The sequence below is a fragment of the Lolium rigidum genome, chromosome 2 (genome assembly GCF_022539505.1).
Source record: "Lolium rigidum isolate FL_2022 chromosome 2, APGP_CSIRO_Lrig_0.1, whole genome shotgun sequence".
Classification (NCBI taxonomy): Eukaryota; Viridiplantae; Streptophyta; class Magnoliopsida; order Poales; family Poaceae; genus Lolium; species Lolium rigidum.
In genome coordinates, this window is record NC_061509.1 from 258469076 (window position 1) to 258490237 (window position 21162).

General features: G+C 43.2%; 1 protein-coding gene and 1 pseudogene across 1 annotated transcript; one reads left to right on the plus strand and one right to left on the minus strand.

Annotated features, from left to right (window-relative positions):
- Window positions 1-1108: 1108 nt before the first annotated feature.
- On the minus strand, window positions 1109-2906 carry LOC124690818 (annotated as a pseudogene).
- Window positions 2907-12175: 9269 nt separating this feature from the next.
- On the plus strand, window positions 12176-20848 carry LOC124693318 (diacylglycerol kinase 3-like). The gene is made up of 12 exons (XM_047226793.1): window positions 12176-12674; window positions 14129-14251; window positions 14514-14651; window positions 14731-14816; window positions 15734-15830; window positions 15939-16008; window positions 16499-16581; window positions 17475-17545; window positions 18068-18145; window positions 19350-19437; window positions 19661-19777; window positions 20180-20848. The coding sequence occupies exons 1-12, from the start codon at window positions 12285-12287 to the stop codon at window positions 20339-20341; spliced, it is 1503 nt and encodes a 500-aa protein (XP_047082749.1). The 5' UTR covers window positions 12176-12284; the 3' UTR covers window positions 20342-20848.
- Window positions 20849-21162: the final 314 nt, after the last annotated feature.

A 21162-nucleotide genomic window follows, 5' to 3' on the forward strand; every position in this document is an offset into this window, starting at 1 on the left:
AATTCTTACTCAGATATTTTTCTTACAACAACAATTGAAGTGTTATAGTCGACTTGCTATCACTCCAATTGACCAAAACCATTGTTTGATGGCTACCATGGGAAGGCATGTAGACATATAGCGCTATCTGAAATGGTTAAAAGCTTATATATCTTTCACATACTAGGCCAGGTATTACAATTGGTGTGAGTGTAGTCAGTCAATTTTTACATGATCCACGATCATCTTATACGGATGCCATGACCCGGATCTTGCGCTAGTTAAAAGGGTGTCCCGGGAAAGGTTTGTTGTCCAACTCGCTAAGGAAGCCTATAAGTCAAGTGTTACACTGATGATGATCGGGCAGGCTCAGTAGACGGCCAACGATCAACATCTGGATACTACGCATTTGTCGGTGGAAACTCGGTCTCATGTCGCAACAAGAAACAAACTGTCGTGGCTAGAGATCCACCGCAGAGGCTGAGTTTAGATCTATGGCACATGGTGTGTGTGAGGTGTTGTGGGTGCTCATGTTATTCCAAGGTAGCACATTGTTGTTATACTGTGATAACAAGACGGCTATAGGTATTGCAAATAATTCCGTACAACATTACCAGACCAAAGCATGTGAAGATTTATTATCATTTGATTATCATTTTATCAATGGGATAATCTGCATTCAATATGTGAGTTCATCTATCCAAGTGGTTGATGTTCTTACAAAAGGATTGCCTGAAAAAAACATTTTTTATTTTTTGTAGCAAAATGGGTCGTTATGATTTATTTGCCCCATCTTGAGTGGGATTGTTGGTGTGTGTAGTTATATGAGAATATATACTTTTATGGGAACTAAAATTTAAGATGTAATAAAGATAATAGAGACAATACTGAGAAGGAGGGTGAACGACCCATCTAGAAATTTCCCAACATGTTCTTGCTCTTGTGTCAATCTTCCCTCAATTCGGAATACCAAAAAATTTCCCCAAATCTAACGACACTTTCCAAAAACCGAAACTTCTTTTTCATTACAACGTGGGGAGTACTAAATTCGGAGTACGATGATTACTTATAATTAACAACATACATCGAAAAATAGATGATGATATCATACGGAAATGCCATGAATGATTTACATATACTCTATGACTGAAGGTGGATAATAGCAGGAGGGCCTGAATCGAATCGTTGCCGGAGAAGCTACCACCGTCTCCATAATCTTCTTACTTAACAAGTCCTTCTCCTTGCTAGTTTGTGGATATCTCGAAGGACCCTTCTCCTTGTTGGTTTGTGGATATATCGAAGGACAAACTTTGGCTTGCCTATATGCGTTGGTGCATGTCTTGCACACCTTCCTGTCATGTAGAGATACCTCCCGGATGTTCACCGCTATTTTCATGACGCACCTGACGTATCTCGTAAAGTTGTCATCAGACTCAAAGCCGTGGATGGTTAGCTTGGCCAGATTCTTGTGCTTTAAATCTGATGGGTCCCACTTCATATCCATTTCTTTGGAGTAATTATGTCGTGGACCCCCGTGACACTTATGATCCGATACTGTGATACAAAGCTCCTCTAGGGATGGTGCAGCTTCAAGAAAGGATAATGTCCAAGCGATACCACAATTTTTGGGAATATTGTCTAGATGCACAAACCGTAGTTTGTCAAGCAGAGGCGCAAGTAACTTCCCAGGTTCTTGGTGAAGCCAAACCTGGGGCAGAAAAAACAAACTAGCGTGAGTTCATGTGCATAAGCATCATCCTGAAACATTGTACTGTTAAGAAATTAGAGTGAGTAACAAACTATATAACCATCGATCATACTGAGTCACTTAAGTTAACATTGACTGCTAAGAATTAGAGTGAGTAACAAACTATATAACCATCATACTGAGTGAGAATGGGAAAAAGATGGATGGAGTGAGTACCTCTTCACTTTGAAAATCCAGATGCAAGACACTTATCAAGGGGACATTTACAAGCACTTGGCTTATCTTGATGGTACTGTCCGTATTAACATATTCGTTAGCTAGGCTTAGATTCGAAAGCCGAGGAACAAAACCAAGAACCAACGGATTCAGAGTATAATGCCATTTACTATAGCTCATCCGTTGAAGCTTTGGCAGATAGTTGAGCTCTACTGTACGGAAATGCCCACTGGTGATGTCAAGCTCAACCAGTCGATCGTGTTTTACTTGCAGCATCGAATAGGCTCCTGAATCACAGAAGATGAAACACAACGACTCTAGCTGCTTGCAAGTGCTCAGGATGTTTGGTATGTCTGATTCACCAAACCTCATATTTTGCAGATGCAACCGTGTGAGACCACCAAATGCATCAGGACACTCACCAAAAAAGTATTGAACTGCTTAGCAAAATTGAGCAGATCGTCCCGACGGCAATCATTAGAATACTTGTTGGTCAGGATCTGGAACTCTGCCGCTTCAACCTTATGTCTCGCCATGGCAAGGGCGACAGATCTTCCGATCTTGAGATGGTCGTCACCTCTCATGATGAACTTGAGCTTCAGGTTTCGGATGGGGATCTGCGGAGACCCCGCGGTAAGGATCCTCTCGGTCACGTCGGCCACGACTCCATTCTTTCGAACCAGTTCGGGGGCGCTGAGGACGATGACGATCTGCGAGAGCATGGTGAGGAGCTTGATCGTTTGCTTGGAGGCGACGCATGTTCTGACGGCGTCGAGGGTGCCCATCCTCTCCAGGATGTTAAGCAGCACGTCGTCGGGCAGCTTCAAGTCCCTGTCGACATTCAGGGTCTGCATAACGCGAGGAGCGGAATTAGTGTCCCATGATGATAGATTGATATACTGATTGGATTGCATCAAAGAAGAATTAGCAAGATCGAACCGAGACCGAGGCAATGACGACTTACATCAGGGCAGCGGCCGCCGCCAACGCTGTCGAGCTTCATGGCGATCCGGTCTCAAGAAACAACGGAGTAGGCAACTGCAGTCGACCGCGAAGATCGGATGCAAAAAAATGATCGTCGGAACGACGCTCCTTCCGTCGTGCGAGGAGAGGATCGATCCAATCGTCGACGACCTGGGCTGAGGACTGCGGATGTAGTTGTAGGATGTATCAATCAGACGAGACGGATACGGTTTCAAACCCTATTCCACTAGGCAGATCGCCTGAGTATATAATCTCGCACGAGATACAAGCGTATAAAAGCGTGCGGCTCCGTTTCAAATACGAACCGGACGTACACTTTCCCCGTCATTCTTCGGACCCCGACTACGCATCGGCACGGGTTGTTCCCAAATCATCGAACAAATTGGATGCACGCAGCCTATTTAACACTGTTCTCTTGTCTTCAGCGCCTCACATGACGCTGCTCATCTAGACTGCATGCAGATGCTGTCTCATCCCGGCCACGGCTCTGATCTCTCCATGACGGGCACTCTAGCTAGGATATACTACTCCGAGTTAGTTGGAACAGAACGAGTGTTCACATTCCAATTCCTGTCCCTTCTCCTGCAGATGAATCGACCTTGGGGCAACAGAGATGGCAACGGACCACCACGTATCATCACGGGCTCACAGGCGACAGGAAGTTCAGGACGGACGCATGCTCAGGTGAGTGTTACCGAACCAAGTACCGGCCCACGAAGCGGTCCAAGCTCAAGACGACACAGCAGCGGTAGGGGCAAGATAATGGCCCATCTACTCGGCTAAAGGAAGCTTATCACATCGTTATAAGAGCATGTCTAACAGCCCCTTATAACCCGCCCACCCCGTAAAATTCCGGCGGGATACGGGGCAGGAGCGATTTGGGCCGGCTAGCAGGCCCCGTATTCGGGCCGGCCCGTTTCGGCGAAATACGGGGCCCAGGAAATCGGCCCCGCCGCCCCCTACTTATACCGGGCGCATGTTAACCCCTCACCCGCAACCCTAGCTTCGCCGTGCGCCGCCGCCTCCGTAGTTAGCTCTGGCGAGCAATCCCGCCCACCCCAGCTCCGCATTTCGACTGATGTGCGGCATGTACGCTCGCGGCCGCAGTACCGGCTCGCCGGCGAGCGGATCGAAGCGATCCCGCTCGCCGGACACCGTGAAGGAGGTGTGGCGGCGCCAATGCAAGCGCTCCGCCCAGGGGAGTCGCCGTGCGGCGTGCCGGTACGCCGACGCGCTTTACGTGCCGGATTCGCTCCGGGAGTTCGCCGCGGGTGGGCGGTGGTACCAACAAGACCCGCCGCTCAAGCCGATGAGCGGCGTCGCCTTCGAGAAGTGGCGCGCCGACTGGGAGCGTGACCGCGCGCCGAAGGCGGCATGGGCGCGCGCTTCGGCGGCACCGGCGGCGGAGGAAGCGAGAGGAGATCCGCGAGCCGGCGAGGAGGAAGCGGAGTCGGCAGAGGAGGAGGCGGCCTTCCTGCAGGCGGTGGCCGCATCCGAGAAGGATGCCGCCGAGAAGGCTCGGGCGGAGGCAGAGGAGGAGGCGGCGGCCATCGCCACCGTCTGGAAATTCGAGGCGCGGGAGGCGCAGGAGGAGGCGGCGGCCGGTTCATCCCATTCGTCATCCTTGACGAATAGATGTAGGATAGATGTAGGTATGATCGCAATGTATGTATGATCCGTAGTATGATCAATGAAGATGAACTTCCGGGGGTTTTAATTTTTGAAAATACGGACGAAATACGGGGTCTGTTTGATGACTCTTCCGTTAGCAATTTTTCGATACGGGGCGAAATGCGAGCGTTATACGGGGCATAGGAATACGGTGCCTGTTAGACATGCTCTAAATGCATTTATTGCGAAAAGTCATTTTGGATCATGGGCACCGGTGCTTTCATTGTACGGAGTATTAAAAAATCGAAAATTATATTTATATGTTCAAAAAAATTATGTAAAGAAATTTTAAAAAGAGCTGATGATGTACCTCACTGACGTACAAAATCTTAATTACAAATATTTTGTTTTCTAAGCTACATAAAAATGATAAAGGCTGTTTTCTTTTGTGAGATTTGAATCACTATACTTAGATCCACACATTTGCTATTTTTGTGTAACCTAAAATACACATTATTTCCAGTTGAAAGTTTACACGTTTGTGGGGTACAATATTGGCTACATCATGATTTATTTTCAAATTTTTCTGAAACTTGGAAATATGATTTTTAATTACTTTTTTGAAAAAAGGAATTAATGGTGTCCATGTGCACCAAATCTCTGTCCCGTTTATTGCCCAAACTCCTTCCGTTTTGATTTAATCTACATGTCTTGAAAAAATTGAGACAAACTGGTGTTGCATTTTGTTGCTACTACTTAAATATATGAACAATCAATCCAACCTACATTAAAAGTAACAGCATCCAATAAAGAGAGAATTTTTTTTTTGTTTTTATTGTTGTTGTTCACTAAAAGCTAGAATGTTCCAGAGCATTTTGAAGCCAGAATATAGACTATTTCGGAGCAGAGGGAGTACCTTGTTACATGATATATATTTCTAATGGATTACATAGAAATACTTTCCTGGCATCATGAAGGCTAAACAAAATTGATCAAGTTTTCATATCACATACTTCAATTTCACTGAAAAGATTCTGTATATTATGAGTAATTTGAGTAGAATTTTCAGATCAAAGACTCTTTTTTAAACTGTAATTTTGTTGGCGAGCCGGCGGTAATCCTAGGCCTATAGATGTTTTCCTAGAAGTGCGAGTGACGGCGAGAGGGAAACCCTAAACCGGAACGGAGATAGTACTACCCACTATGGAGATAGTAACTTAGACTAGTAACATGCCATATGTTACTAGACTAAGTTATTCTCCACTATGAACAGCCTAAGGAGAAAACGTGAGCTAATTAATGAAGAATGGGCTAAGAGAACAAACAACTCGTGTAATATGTTGGGGAGGCCTAAAACCCGGATTGAGCTTGACAGCCGCACCCCATGAGTAAATGATGATGATGCATTTTCTCGTCTGCGTGCGAGGAGAACAGCGTGTATTGTGTCAAGAGCTTTGGTCAATCCCAAATGCTAAAACGTAGTCTGATGCATGTTTGCTCAACGCCAAGATCTCGTCGTGAAACGCCCAACGATAAAATCGAATTGCAATGTCCGACACACGCTTTAAGAGTTTCTTTTTTAAAAAAAAAATCTCCGTATAAAGTTAAATTCACATGTGGTGATTTATATGAGCTGTCAAAAACTTTGTTTAGACGTGGGGTTTTTTCTTTTAGGAACGAGTGCTAGGATAGACAAACGCGTTTATTTAATGTAATGAGAAGCGGTACAATTTTTTCAAAGAAATCGTCAGATGAGGTAGCTCGTATTGTTTCAGTAACTGGAGTTTTCGCTTCAAAAAAATAGAGGTGCTACTGGAGTTTTGAAAATTCTCTAGAAAGTTTAGTACGTGTAGCACGTATGGTCGCGCACGCTGGCCACTTCCGAACCCCCTCGTACACGCAGCCCACACGGTGGTACGTACACCCTATGTTTGTGCAAGGAAGCAGGCAGCAAGGACCAGTTCCGGAAGAAGGATCGACGGCGATGAATTACGTCGGTGGCCACACCACACTACAAAGTCAGTATTGCTTTTGCATATTTATATAGTATCCCTTGGACGTCTGATATGCGTCCTGTCGTTGGAGATGCCCTCATAGTGGGAGTAACTTAGCTAGTAACATCACACAACCCAAGGCATTTTGGTGACATGGCATGGCAATGAATGAAGAAAGAGAGTGAGGTGGTAACTAGCTATGTTACCATAACATCACACACCCCAAAACAAGTTGAGTCTACACCATAGTAAATGACACAATGCATGACACCACATATAAGTTACTACCCACTATAGAGGTAGTAACTTAGACTAGTAACATATGTCATGTTACTAGTCGTCTAAGTTACTCCCCACTATAACTAGCCTAAAAGCGACAAGCAGGAGTGCAGCAGCAACAGTTCCGAAAGAAGCATGGACGATGACGTCGGGTGGTTCAGGTTGGTCGCCACGCTACAATGTCTTGTAGGTGCACGACGCGACGCCGGAGGCCGGACCTTTGTCCTCTCCGCCTGAGGCCTATCGATCGAACATTCAAACTCGACCGACAGTTGTAGAAGCCGGATGGGACGATTACGCTCCGCGCCACGGTACAAAGTCAGGCACGCGCCGGACCTTGTACTCTCCGCCTGCCTGCGCGTCCGACCGGACGGGAGTGTTGGACCGTGACATCGATTCGAGCTTTTTTGTACTGTAGGAAGTATGGAGCGATGGCATCAGCTCAAGCTTGCGAGTGGCGAGCTCCCAATGATGCCGGCCAGGCCGGCAGCGACAACACACGCCACCGCGGCCCGCACGTGCACGCTGCCTTGTGCTCCCTCCCCCTCCCTACCCTACGCTGTCGTCGTCTTTCCCCACGCCACATGCGCACATGACGGGTGGGCCCAGGAGGCAAGCGGGACCCTCTTTGCATCCAATTTGCGTCGGTGAGCCCTTGGCAGCAGGGAGGGAGGCGCGCGCGCGCGATTACTCAGCCGAGTGGGAAGCGCCTGCCAACCGTGCGCCCATCCAGTGATCCACATTCGCCCCATCCTTTCCGCATGGCCAGCTTCCATTTTTGTATGCCCACGGAAAGAAGGAGCCGTTGGGTGGCGCAGGCGGGACAAACATCCGCGGCTACATAATGCCGTTGGCTTATATCGTGATTACCAGTGCCACTACTTACCGTGCAACAAGGAATGGTTAGCTTAGGTGCACCCTTTCTTTTCTTCCCAAAGAAAATGCAGTATGAGCATGCGCACTACAACCGGTCTTGCACCGTCCTACGTACAATGGGCTTCTTTTATCGCCATATGGGCAAAAAAAAAATTGCTACCAACAAAAGGGTCTCTTTCTGCTTCCCTAAAAGTGGATAGTCCAGCGAGCTGACAACACGAAAGCCACGCCATATGTATGGTTCTAATTTCTAAACAAAAGGTTAACTGAATCTGCTTTCATTCACGCTTTGGCCAACGTCGCTACTACTAAAGCGCGAATTATTGCTACTACTCTCTTGAAGCGTTGTAGTACTATTTGAGGATATATTCTGATCATTTTCCATGTGCTGACATTCACTAAATTCACCCAACTCTCGTGAACTAAGGAATTCCGATCGTCAACTTTAGCTTTTATCTCCACGTTTCACTTTTTTTTTTTTAAATCTTAATCACCTCATTTGACATATTTCATCTAGGATGCCATATTTAATGAATTTTTTCCTCCAACTTTACCCGTTCAAATATTTTACGACCGTTTTGATTAATGAGCCCCGACGTTGAGGTACATGTGGTGTGCCGGACATACACCTGGGCAAAGTACGGGCCGAGCCGGGCTTCGGGCCAGGCTTTAAAAATCCTGGTAGTAAAAAGTCAGGCCCGACCCGATCTGACTGTTGGGCCTGTAATTCAAATCCGAACCCGACGCGAACGTGTAAAAAGTCTGGCCCGGCCCGACCAAGCTAAAACACGCAAAAATGAAAGCCCGACCTGGTCTGACGTTCGGGCTCAAATTTCAGGATCGAGCCCAACCCGACCCGGCCCAGGATTTTCGGATCAAGCCGTTCGGGTCGGGCTGCCCATGCCCAGCTGTAGCCAGACATGTGGTTTTCCGTCTTATGGGTTTTCCTCTCCGAGCCTGACATGCCCACATACACTTGACCGAAGGGACCCACCTAAATATTAGTTTTGCTATTTAAAAGGACTAAAATGTGTCAAAATATTACAAAATGAGATAATCTTGATGAACACTTGTTAAATAAGGTAACTACCATAAGAATGTCAAACTAGGGATTTTTTCAACTTGTGTTTTTTCCCGATATAACTTGAACCATTCCTTCATCCAAGTTCGACCCGCCCCATGTACGTGACGAAATGGACCCACTTAAAAGATTACCCTTAAATACTACTTCCTTTTCTTCATATAAGGTGTATAGTATTTTGAGAAAAACTATCAAGCCTATGATGGATTGCGTTGTACCACTTAATGGACTTTTTCTAGAAATTTGATTATATTTCCTTATCTAATGCAAACTCCTCTATTTTCTCGCGTCAGTTCGTTGGAGTTTATGATTAGCGCTGAATATATAACTATAAGAAAAAAATTAATTCAGTATAAAAAACACTATTTGTTGTTTCGGTAGTTTTTGCTAGAAAAGTTTAGGGATTTTTTTTGAGAGCCTACGGGCCGATAAGACACTCATAATTTGAGGAGCTTGCGGATTTTTTTGGCACACAACATTAAAACATGGTTAAATCCAAGTCCAACCCTCAACTTCATTTATCAACATAGAATTCAGAATATAATTTTGTGGGCACGCGTAAGCAGACAACTGCCGCCTCTGTAAAAACCCTAGCCACCTTCACTTTAGCCTCCTCCATAGATTGGTTTATCCTTCTCTGGTGGGTTTTCTCGATGCTGGGAGGAGTGGAGAACCCGATCTATGCGCGGAGTTTCCAGTAAAAATAGTGTTTTCAGTGGATTATGTTAGGATTTTGGTACTTGTCTTCTTGTTGGTTTCCACTCAATGAAAAATGCATCGTCTGCAGTAAGTGATCTTCGGTCTTTCGTTCGACGATGAGATCTCCTTTCCAGCGTCAATCGTGGTGTTGAAAGATTACATTTCTATAGGTATGAGAGGCCGTGCTTCAAAAATCAATTTTTTTTGTTTTCTCATGGTTGTTGCGAGGAGGATTTTCCTCGCAGTTTTTGTCTCGGCTGCTACGTCCACGAAAATGGTGATTCGTACTCTCGGCTCTCTAGCGACATCGACAAGGCTGGTTGGTTGTTATTTCCTAGCATACTGGTGTTGGTACTCTTGCCGATGTTGATTAACTATTTTAATGGTTGGACGTGTGCATGCAGCATTGGTATTGCGGCCCAAATTAAAATTATAGGAAATGTTCATTGATATTTACAGGTCTATGATTTATTATTATCTTTGGGTGCCTTTAGAAAAGTAAAAGATTGGGTATTGGGAGAAAAAACAATTTAAAGACCTTAATTTGCTTCTATTTTAGATTTTTTTAATAATTATTAAAACTAGCTCGTGCATCTTAACTATGTACTACTATTTATTACTATAAATATATGTGATATTGATCGTAAAGAAAAATGATTAAATCCAAAATTCTCAAAATATACCGCTGCCGATGCGGGCCACGTGCGCGCCGCGCGTGACAGGCGAAGATGCTTTGGCGTCGACCGCACTCGAGCTTACTGTGTCACACGGAAGAATCAGGTATCACATGGCGGCCTGACCATCATGCTTCCTCCCAGTCCTGTATCCTTTTCGTCTAGAACAAGACTAGTCGTCAAATTTGTACGTTTGGATAGTTTACACAATTTTCAACTGCTAGATCCATTTTTCTTCAGAAACTTCGGTATGACTACATATTGTGGTCACTGGTCAGTGCCGTCTGGCGTGTGGCGTGGACATGGGCTTGGTGACGTGCCCGGTGAGCACCTGAGGCTGTGAGCCATGTGGACCAAAACGCAAACAACACGGTTAAAGCGTCACGGTCGTCGGTCGCATTGTTTCTGCAAAACCATTGTTTTTTTCTGCTAGGCTAGATGTGATTCGGCTTTCTCATGGCAAGGTGTGTGATATGTCCATTTGTCGGCGCAGAGCTGAATCTTTAAAACACCGGATGTACTATATGATAAGTGTAGCGACGACGCGTGCAACATATGCATATAAATTAAGCAAATGACAGTGTCTACCCTTTTAACTAGACAACCGTTTGAAAGATCATTATCAGAGTTCTCTATTCTAGAATAATTGTCACAAATCTCTCAATCTCTCGTCCAACCTGACCAAATCAAACCGCTAGTGACAGTCGTATCGTCCATGTCACCTGATGCCCGTTGCCTTTGCCGCTAATTTTGTGTAATTGTCGCTCCTTGGCATTGCAGCATCATGTCCTCGTCAACTTGGGCTCGCCAATCACGAAGAGGTTGGGGGAGACAGAGAGAGGGTATTTTTTTTACCAATTAGCAAATCGAGAAATTAACCTTGATTTAGCATTCATATGTAGAATTTACTGTATTTTTTCCACCACAATATTGCCTTTCTATCATTGGTTTTATTCACATTCTCAGAATATCTTATCTGTCAGTGGCATCTAGATCCTACTCTAGGCTCCCACCATTGCTCTTTTGTTTTAGTCCTTTTCACATATCTTGTTTTCCAACGAACGTTCCAAGCACCTCCTACTAGTGATGTTGTCACCCTCGCTCCATCACCATCTTCGTCAGTGGATGGTGGAAGGTGTCAACTGTGTCCACATATTATGGAGAGAACAATAGGGACTTCGCTCATGGAACGTTGCAAATATATCTACACTAAACTATTACCATATACTCCGTAGAACATATTTCGTAAAACCATACCTAGTGGAGTTAGGGTTTCACCAAACCACAAGCCAGGGTTTTTTAAATCCAGAATACCATAACTTTTGGACTAAATTGTTTCTCTGGTTTTTTTCTTTGGAGTGGACCAATGGAAATTTTCAAAAAGAACTTTTGGCCAAATAGTTGAAAATATTGGTTTAAAAATCTGAATTTTTAAGCAATGTACTTGGTAAAACAGGAAATTTTAAACTCATTTTCCAAACCATTTTAAAAATTCGTAATTTTCAGCAAAAGAATGTTCAAAATTCAAACTTTTCAAAAAATATGAAAAGCTCTAGGTGTTCAAACCTGATATATTGAGTAAACCTTCAACTTTTAAGGTCATTTTCCTCAGACATTTTTGTATTTTCATAGTCTTTATTACTTGTTTCTAGAATTTAATCAAAATTTGGATGTTTTTGAAGAAATCTCAAAAACTTGCAACGACTGAATCAAAGTTCACTGACAGACCGAAATACTGAAATGTTGTTCAGATTTCAAAATCTTCCAACTGTAAAGGCATATAGTACATCCGTACTTTTCCACTTGAAGAAAAGTCATTTGTAAGGAACAATACAAGAAGAATAATTCCATGAGAGGAAAGGAAAAACATAACATAATGCCTCATGAGCTGTACCCATAGCAGCATAGGAGGCGCAAGGAGCACAGTCCAAGGGGAAGACGCGCTTGTTGGGAGAATGGAAAAGAGCACGCGCACAAGTCCAATGTCCACCTAATTCGCCGCCCCGCATTAACCAAAACATTATTCCCTGCCATATATACACACCCGTTAACAACAATAAAGTCGGCGCCCGCTTTCGGCTTTTCCCCAATTCATCATCTAGCTAGCCCACCGGAACAACCAATTTGGAAGCTGCTTAGCTGTGTGGTATTGGTACTGTGGCCTTTTCCGCGGACCCGTGCCGATGGAGCGAGCGGCGGCGGAGGTGGAGATGGAGGCGGCCGGCGACGACGTGCACACGCCCCACTCCGCGCCGTCAACGGCGTCGTCGGCGAGGGTGTCGATCTGGGAGTCGGTGCGCGCGTGCGGGCTCTGGGGCAAGGACGTGGACAAGGCCGAGCTGCGGCGCCGGGTCGTCATGCCGCTGTACGCGCGCCGCGCGGTGGCGGCGGCCGTCAGGGAGAAGAGCGAGGCCGCCGGCGTGGCGGCTGCCGCGGCGGCCAAGGAGGAGGTCGCCGAGGAGGAGGGGCTCGCGGTGGTCACGCCGATGGTGGTGTTCGTCAACTCCAAGAGCGGCGGCCGGCACGGGCCCGAGCTCAAGCTGCGCCTGCACGAGCTCATCAGCGAGGAGCAGGTGACGACATCGCGATTCCCGCGGCCGCACGCTCGTGCGGCCGTGCTTCCCAAAATTCGATCTTTTTTCTTCTCTCGCTCGGTTTGCTTCCGTGCTGGTTGTTACTGTACTTGCTGTTTCTCGCTCTGGTTTCCTACGGTGTCAGAGTCACGCGTTGCGGGAGATCGTCTCTGAAATTCCTGTGGAATTCGGCAGCTACTGGGGCTCCTGCCAGAGACTTGATCTTGTTGGCAACAATGGACCCCCTTTCCGGCTGTGATCAATGGATTTTACTTCCCTGGTACTTTCCTGGCACCACAAAGTCCACAACGGTACCATCGTATCGTAATTCAGTGAAGTGAAGGACGAGCAGCTCCTGCGCGCGTCCTGTGATCTGAGGAAGATAGCGTGACGCGACCAGTATCTCCACTGCCCGTGTTTTCAGAAGATCTAGCGTCAGGCATTGTGCTAACCTTTTCGGCATTTCTAGTTCTGACAGATGCTGAATCACGTTGATGGTTATGCTGTTAATTGATGAGTATTCTGTTGTATAGTTATTGGTTGGTTATACCATGAGAGGTTGGGGGTAGGGTGTCGAGATCAGGACGGATATCTAAACAGTTTATAGTTGGATGATAAATGCACAATAAGTACCCATAACGTAGGCTTGGTGTGAAGGTTGCAGCAGACCGTCTTGCTTCCACATATCATCCTAGAAGAAGAGATGACGAGGTGATGGAGAAAAATCCAGGACGGTAGGTGTTAGGTAGGTGAAGAGGGGCAGGATCTAGAGTTCTGGGGCAGAGATTGTTATACCATCTCATGCTTATGTGGTGACATCGGTGCGAATATTGAGACCCGTCTGCTTGGCATTTTCTTTGTAACAGAGTACTGGATTCTGTCCTGAGTTGAGAACTGAGTTCTATCTCAGTGGCAAGGCAAGCGAGTGCGCAGCCAACCCACCCGGGTTCGAATCCCCATCTCGCGGTAATTTCGCAGGGAGGGGCGAACTTTAAACCAGGTTATCATCCTAGCGTCCATTCGCGGGGAGAGTCTCATCCTACCTAACAACGTATAGCCAAGGGAGGGATCATTCCCCCGTTGGTCAACGTTTTACTGGATTCTGTCCTGAGTTATGTGTGGATCAACTTATGAAACTGGAGACTGTCTTATGAGGATGGGTTGTTGATGCCATTATGTTGAGTATAAGAGATTAATAATCTGGGCTATATGAAACAATATATATGGAGTATTTTTTGTTTGCAATTTGGTAGTCTCAAAGAGCTTGGAAAACTCATATAACACAGTATTGTGGTTGTCAAGGAAGGCTAAGCGTTTGAGACTTGTTTGTTACGTGTGCGTGCACAAGTCGCAGGCTCACAGCATTTTTTTTGGATGCTTTTGTTTCTTTTTTTTTGTTCTGCAAAACTTTGAACTATATAGTTGTATTTACTGATGGAACCATTTTTTTCCAGGTCTTTGATCTTTCTGATGTGAAGCCTTCTGATTTTATTCGCTATGGCTTGGGTTGTTTGGAGAGGTTGGCTGAGAGAGGTGATAATTGTGCAAAGAACATCCGTGGAAATTTGAGGATTATGGTATGTGCTTATTTTTGCGGATGGATTATTGTATGTGCTTGATGGGCTTAAGTACGGATATTACATCTGATAGAAGCTTTGGAAGAGTTCTTTGCATGTTCAATTTGTTACTTGCTGTTAAAAGCTATTGGAGAAGTGGAGTTTTATATCTTTGCTCATGAAAGGCTTGTGCTTAACTATTTAGGTGTCCATATGCTTTCCTTATTTATGGCAGTCTTCCAACTACTTTCCATAACATCCTTGCACTAGTTGTTTCTGATAGGTTGCTGGGGGTGATGGCACAGTTGGTTGGGTACTTGGATGTCTCCAAGAGCTTAACAAGTTGAAAAGGGAACCAGTTCCTCCCACAGGAATCATCCCACTTGGTACAGGAAACGACCTTGCTAGATCGTTTGGATGGGTAAGGGCCTATATAAGATGTCATTTTTCTATTTAGATCTTTTGTTTTCAATTCAGAATACTGACCAACACAATCACAGGGTGGCTCATTTCCCTTTGGTTGGCGTTCAGCTGTAAAGCGCTATCTCAGCAAGGCAGGGGCTGCTCCCATCGTCCATCTTGACAGGTGAGATCATTGCTCGTTTCTTGTTTCTCGCTTTACTTACCTATTCACATTCAACACAATTTTCTTTGTTAATGCCACTGGTGCTTAAATTAGAAGAGTACCTTTTGCCCTACCGAGTTAACTTATATGATCTTACTTACCTATCTGCTATGTATTTACTGATAGTGGAAAGATGACAATAGGTAGGGTAGAGCAATACCGTACCCATACCCGTATAGCCAGTGGGTACAAAATTCTACCCATACCCACGAGTATAAACTTTACCCGCACCCATACCCAGTGGGTATCCTTACCCACACTGGCTACCCATTGGGTAGTTCTATAGTTCACAGCCACATCACAGGCGTGTTCTCCTACTCTCTACTGGCCCGCCGCCTGCCTGTTGCCCTCCTAGTTGTGTTGACCCCGCCGGGGCTGAAGAAATAAGAGAAAGGAATGGATCTAGAGGGGAAGATGGAGGTCGGTGGCGCTGTTGTTAACTCCGTGCCTTGCGGCAGCGTGATGGGGAGGTTGGGTGGATCGTGAACTGGAGTATGCACATGTCTGGTCAACATGGGTAGGGGTTGGGTATACCCGTGGGCACATGATTGTACCCATGCCCTACCCACAACTTGATGGGTAGGGTATGGGTACTACCCGTAGGTACAAATATGTGCCCATACCATAGGGCACCCACAGGTAAAATTGCCATAAAGAATCAATCAATAATATAATTGAGCACAGTATCCAATATTTTAGTAACTCTTAATTGTACACATAGCAAATAGGATGAATAATGTATGAAGATAGTAATCATCATTTTGAAACAACTATATTGTAGTACCAAAATCTTCCACCAGATGCTTCTTCCAATCCAATAATTGAAATACAATCTTTTAACATTTGCTTTTGCACTGAGAACACTATTGTTGTTGCAGTTGGCAGGCTGTGATCACGATGCCAGAAGGACAAATAGACGAGTTGCCACATGCACTTAAGAAAGTGGAACCTGCAGACCATTTGGAGTTTAACAAGGTTTGAGTACGAATCTGTTTTTGAGTTTATGCTCCGAAACTGTAGCGTTCTCCGACGAGCGGGCAAGTACATATGTTCATGCCAAAGAGCTAATGTAATACAATGCAGGAGAATGGCATCAAGCTACCTGAAAAAGCTTCTTCTTATAAAGGAGTATTCTACAACTACCTTAGCATTGGTAATTTTTAATACTTCCTTGATCTTATTTCCTTAGATAATTCTGTTATCTCTCGTTAACTTTACATGATGATTATTAATCAGTAAAGGTAATAAGCTCATTAAATAGTTCTTATCTACTTGAGGGATTATTTGGTATTCAGACCAGCAGGACATTGCATGCAATATCTTGTTTTCTCCCTAGGTGAATATGTTTTGTCTAACAGTGACACTTTTCTTATGATATCAAACTTTTGAATATATAGCTACATATCCTTCAGTAACTTGAAATTCAATGTGAAATCCGCAATCTAAAAACTACACATGCTAATCTCTATGACCATCATATAAATTTGCAAGACTGAGGCTGACCAGAAGATACACTATTTGCTTACTTTTTAGTTTTTATTAACATATCTAAACTAGATCAATGATTCTTTGGTAAATTCTTTGGTTTATTGCATATCCATGAGTCTTGAGTCATCGTTAAGCATACCATTTATTTTGGACAGGGATGGATGCTCAAGTTGCATACGGGTTCCACCACCTACGAAATGAGAAGCCATATCTTGCTCAAGGACCAGTTGCAAATAAGGTGCTGAAAGAACTTAAATGAAGCAACACATAGTGGCTTAAATTCTTATATATACATGTTTCATCATTGTGCAGTGTTTTTCTGAACTTCACAACTTCACATCATTACTGAGTTCTTTTGATGAGTGTAGAGCATGTCACATTCAGAATGTGCTGTTTAGCAATATCTTGAGTAAATTAGCACATAGTATGAAAGATTAATAGATCACCTTTTCTTTTTTGAAAAGGAGCATGACCCCTGGTCTTGCATCAGGTGATGCTCACAATCATATGTTATTGATTATTTAACAATGCCAAACAAAGCCAAGAATCGATGCTGAACAAATTGGCTGACAAAATAAAAAAGAAAGAATGAAAAATCCGACGCCATCCAACCACCTCGCGACAATATCTCCACATCCTACCACAAACCCTATGACATGTGACTGAACAATCAAATGTACGTTACTTGTAGACAAAGCCATCAAGGAGGGATCGTCGCACATATGTTGATGTTGATGAGTCGAACCAAAGGTCGAGCTTAGGATTTCAATCCCTGACGCTGAGCTTCGAGCCAGCACCTTAAACAAGGGCACAGTGCATGCATGTTGATATTGCCTGATCTAGATGATAGATTACGTGAAGTTGCGCACATTCAAATGAACTCATCGTGCAGTGCCCAAGTTCCTCAGATATTTAATTTGTTATACGGATTCTCCTGTAAATTTGATATATAAGCTGGATGTGATTATGCAAGTTCTTCAAGTGTATGTATCTCTAGAAAAGAAAGAAATTGGCTTCAAAAGCTGCCTTCTCATTTTGTGTACCATAGTTATCTGGTGCCTCAGAATTCTATGTCGTGCTATTGTGTCGCTTATAGGTGATTGTGCTAACAATTTTTTTTACCCTTTGCAGATGATTTACGCTGGATATAGCTGCACGCAGGGATGGTTCTGCACACCTTGTACAGCCAGTCCTCAGCTAAGGTAAATAACCTGCTTTTCCATCAATTATTTTTTGAGCCAGTCCTCAGCTAAGGTAAATAAGCGGCTTTTCCATAAATTCTTCAATGGCATTGGACTTTAAAGTATCAAATGTTTCTTTTATTTTGACCTAATAATCCTCTTTGGGTTTGAGGCTTAGAATGCAATTGGACCTGTAGCGCTTCTAATGATTAGTGTAGGTTTACAGCCCATAATGTTATTCTTAATAAACATCTTAGGGGTTGAATTCAAGTTCCATTGTAATTTAAGTACGTAGTATGATGCAATGTTGTAAAAAACTCGTATCTCCATAATGTTATTCTTAATTAACATCTTAGGGTTTGAATTCAAGTTCTGTTGTATGTTAAGTACGGAGTATGTTGCAATGTGGTAAAAAACCTCTTGTCTCAAATTTTGGTGGTTCGTAACAAACCTGCAATCATGCCAAAGATGTTCTTATTCTTCCTTTATTTGTGACATCTCTCTGTAACACCCCAAGGCTGACAGAATATTTGATTGATGCAGGGGACTTAGGAATATTTTACGGCTTTACATTAAGAGGGCAAATTGTTCCGAATGGGAGCAAGTTCAGATGCCATCAAGGCAAGTCATAAATATTTCACAGTAAAAATGCATTGAAATATTATGATCCTTAGGAGTGTTAGAAAAGCCAAGTAGCTGACAGTATTTATATGGTTTTCTGCCCAGTAGCCATTGCTATTAGTTTAGAGACTATTGTTCGACACTGGGAATATTTAAATGCCAAGTAGAGGAATATTTAAATATTCCTAAGCCCAGTAGAGGACTTAGGAATATTTTACGGCTTTACATTAACAGGGCAAATTGTTCCGAATGGGGGAGCAAATTGAAATGCCTTCAAGGGAAGTCATAAATCTGTGACAGTAAAAATGCATTTAAATATCTATGATCCGTAGGAGTGTTAGAAAATTCGAGTAGCTAACATTATTCATATGGTTTTCTGCCCAGTTGCCATTGCTATTAGTTTAGAGAATATTGTCTGGGCATTGTATGACCTAAGCTGATACATGATACTAGATAAATTGCTTATACGGATAGGCTAGTATGCCTGAGTACAATTTATTCATCTGAAATCATTTAGGTTGGTATTAATTGCAAGGAAAATTGGTGTTAATTAAGTAGGCGCAGAAACTGCTATGTGGGTTTCTTTATCATTTCCCAACCTCATTTGAAGAAACACAGCTATACTTTTCAAAGACAATGACACAGCATTTTCGTAATTATCTAGACTGCATATCGTTTTCAATAATAAAATTGGTACATGTCGGAAGATACTATTTAATTATCCATATTTACCCTTGCAAAATAAAATACTTGGATGTCTTCTCAGCCTGCCCTTCTCCTGAGGCCTTGCCTTTGGAACTGTGGAAGAATTGTATTGAGTGCAAATGTTGTGCCATGCCCAAATTATGTAAGAAATAATAAAGAAATACTCTGAGTATTATGCGATGCTTAGCATATAGGTAACTACATATCTATAGGTATGTTAGTGGCATTAGCATGCGCACTGTTTTTGAAACACCATTTCCATGTGTATCAGTAATACTTTTGTAAACCCTGGAACCAACAGGAAAACAGATGGTACACAAGCACATTTCTTCTACATATTTGCATTCAATGCATTTCTTCTACATCCACTATCTTATTGGAGAAATGTGGAACTTAGAGGATCACTCTTTTGATGATTTTGCTTAAAGTTTGTTGTACCAATCCTTGTGTTGTATAACAGAGACAGAGCTAACATTTATTCCTCTTGTTGATACTGCAGTGTTAGGTCCCTAGTGATCTTAAATTTGAGAAACTACAGCAGTGGAAGGCATCCATGGGGTGATCTTAAACCAGATTATCTTGAAAAGGTCAGTACTTCAGCTTGCTCATGCATGTTGCATATATCTTAGTTTAAATTTTCTAGTCCAGCATATGGGGATCAACCATTATTTAGAAGTGTGTTGCAGCATCACTGCCTATCATTTTAGAACAAGTGGTAGCTGCAAGCTAGAGTTGAGCATCGGGTGGAGACTATTACTCAAGTGGGTTCTATTACTTCTATGCAAATGATGTCTTTTCCCCCCATTCCAGAGAGGTTTTGTTGAAGCTCATTCGGATGATGGCTTGGTTGAAATATTTGGTCTGAAACAAGGCTGGCATGCTTCATTCGTTTTGGCTGAGCTTATCAATGCAAAGCACATTGCTCAGGTACTTCATTTATTTTATTTGCCTATTTTTGCATTGATTTTTTTTTGTCAAAAGGATTGATCTAACTAAATGGGCCCAATCTGTTCACTTGACCTATGTTAGTTTTAAGTAACTCTCAAGTCGCAACACCCTGAATATATTGTTAGCCTCAACATTATATAGGATACTAATGTTTATAAACCCATCAAACTTGAATCTACTTCATGAGTAGTGCTTCTTTGCACCACATATTCAAAACTTAAAGCGCATGAAGGGTGCGCAGGTATATAAAATGAACACTTTGTGTGTGCTTCATTTTCTTTGCCCCCCTTGGGTACTGCTACGTTCTTGTATTGTTTACTGTGCCACTTTTTCTTCAGTAACATATAATGGAATCTCTGCAAAACCATTGCCTTCTACCAGGCTGCAGCTATCAAGTTAGAAATGAGGGGTGGCGAGTGGGATCGAGCATATGTTCAAATGGACGGAGAGCCTTGGAAACAACCACTCATCCAGGATCAATCAACTACTGTGGAAATAAACAAAGTTCCCAGTCATTCTCTCATGATTAATGGGGATTCATGATATTTTCTTGTGTTATAATCAGGTAACATTCCAGAGAGTCCATTTCTTGTTCACAGACATCAATTTGCGCTGTTGCATTCTGACAGCTCGCTAATCGTTTGATTACTATGTCATGCCAGGGTTACAATCTAGATCGTTAGACTATGTACAGTTTAGGAGCAGCATGAGCCAGATTCTTATAGATGGCTCAGCTGCAGCCAGGAATGTATGTTTATTGGCTCTTATCATGCCATGGTCGGATCATGGTATTTGCACAATCTGCCACCATGTACTGTTGTATCATGTAAGTTATGTTGTATCCTAGCTCCTTTTGAGAGAGAAACAAATTTAACTTGCTTTGTATTGTAATTTTTTCTCTCTGGAAAATAACCTTGTGAAAAACAGTGTAAGCTGTAACTTTGTTTGCTGTTCAATTCAACAATTCTTTCCCCGTGGGACATTCCTTTGTGGGATCACATTTGAAATGCTTTTGCTGCTAGCAATGTACTTTGATTCATTGGAGTCGTATATGAATTGTGTAGGATTTAGATCCTATGGTAATTTTTCTACACTAGTTGTTTGATTCATAGCAACATATTCTATAGAAACTAATCCTGTAGAAATCTTGTAGTGCAAATCCTATAGTAATAAAACATTAGATCATATCCCATGGAAAATTTTCTTTGTCACAATCAAACACAACTCATCTTTCTATAGGATTTAACTAGCCATGATATCTCAATCCTATGTTTTTCCTATTATATATATGAATCAAAGGAGGCATTAGAATGTGTTTAGAGTTTTAACTTTTAAGGTGAACTGCTTTCCTTTGAATCTGCTGA

Bases quoted from the DNA above. Each gene is read 5' to 3' on its own strand.
- LOC124693318 (XM_047226793.1), top strand. From the start codon at position 12,285: ATGGAGCGAGCGGCGGCGGAGGTGGAGATGGAGGCGGCCGGCGACGAC. The intron at 14,252-14,513 runs GTATGTGCTTAT...TGTTTCTGATAG, and splicing joins GTGGAAATTTGAGGATTATG to GTTGCTGGGGGTGATGGCAC. The intron at 18,146-19,349 runs GCAAGTCATAAA...TTGATACTGCAG, and splicing joins CAAGTTCAGATGCCATCAAG to TGTTAGGTCCCTAGTGATCT.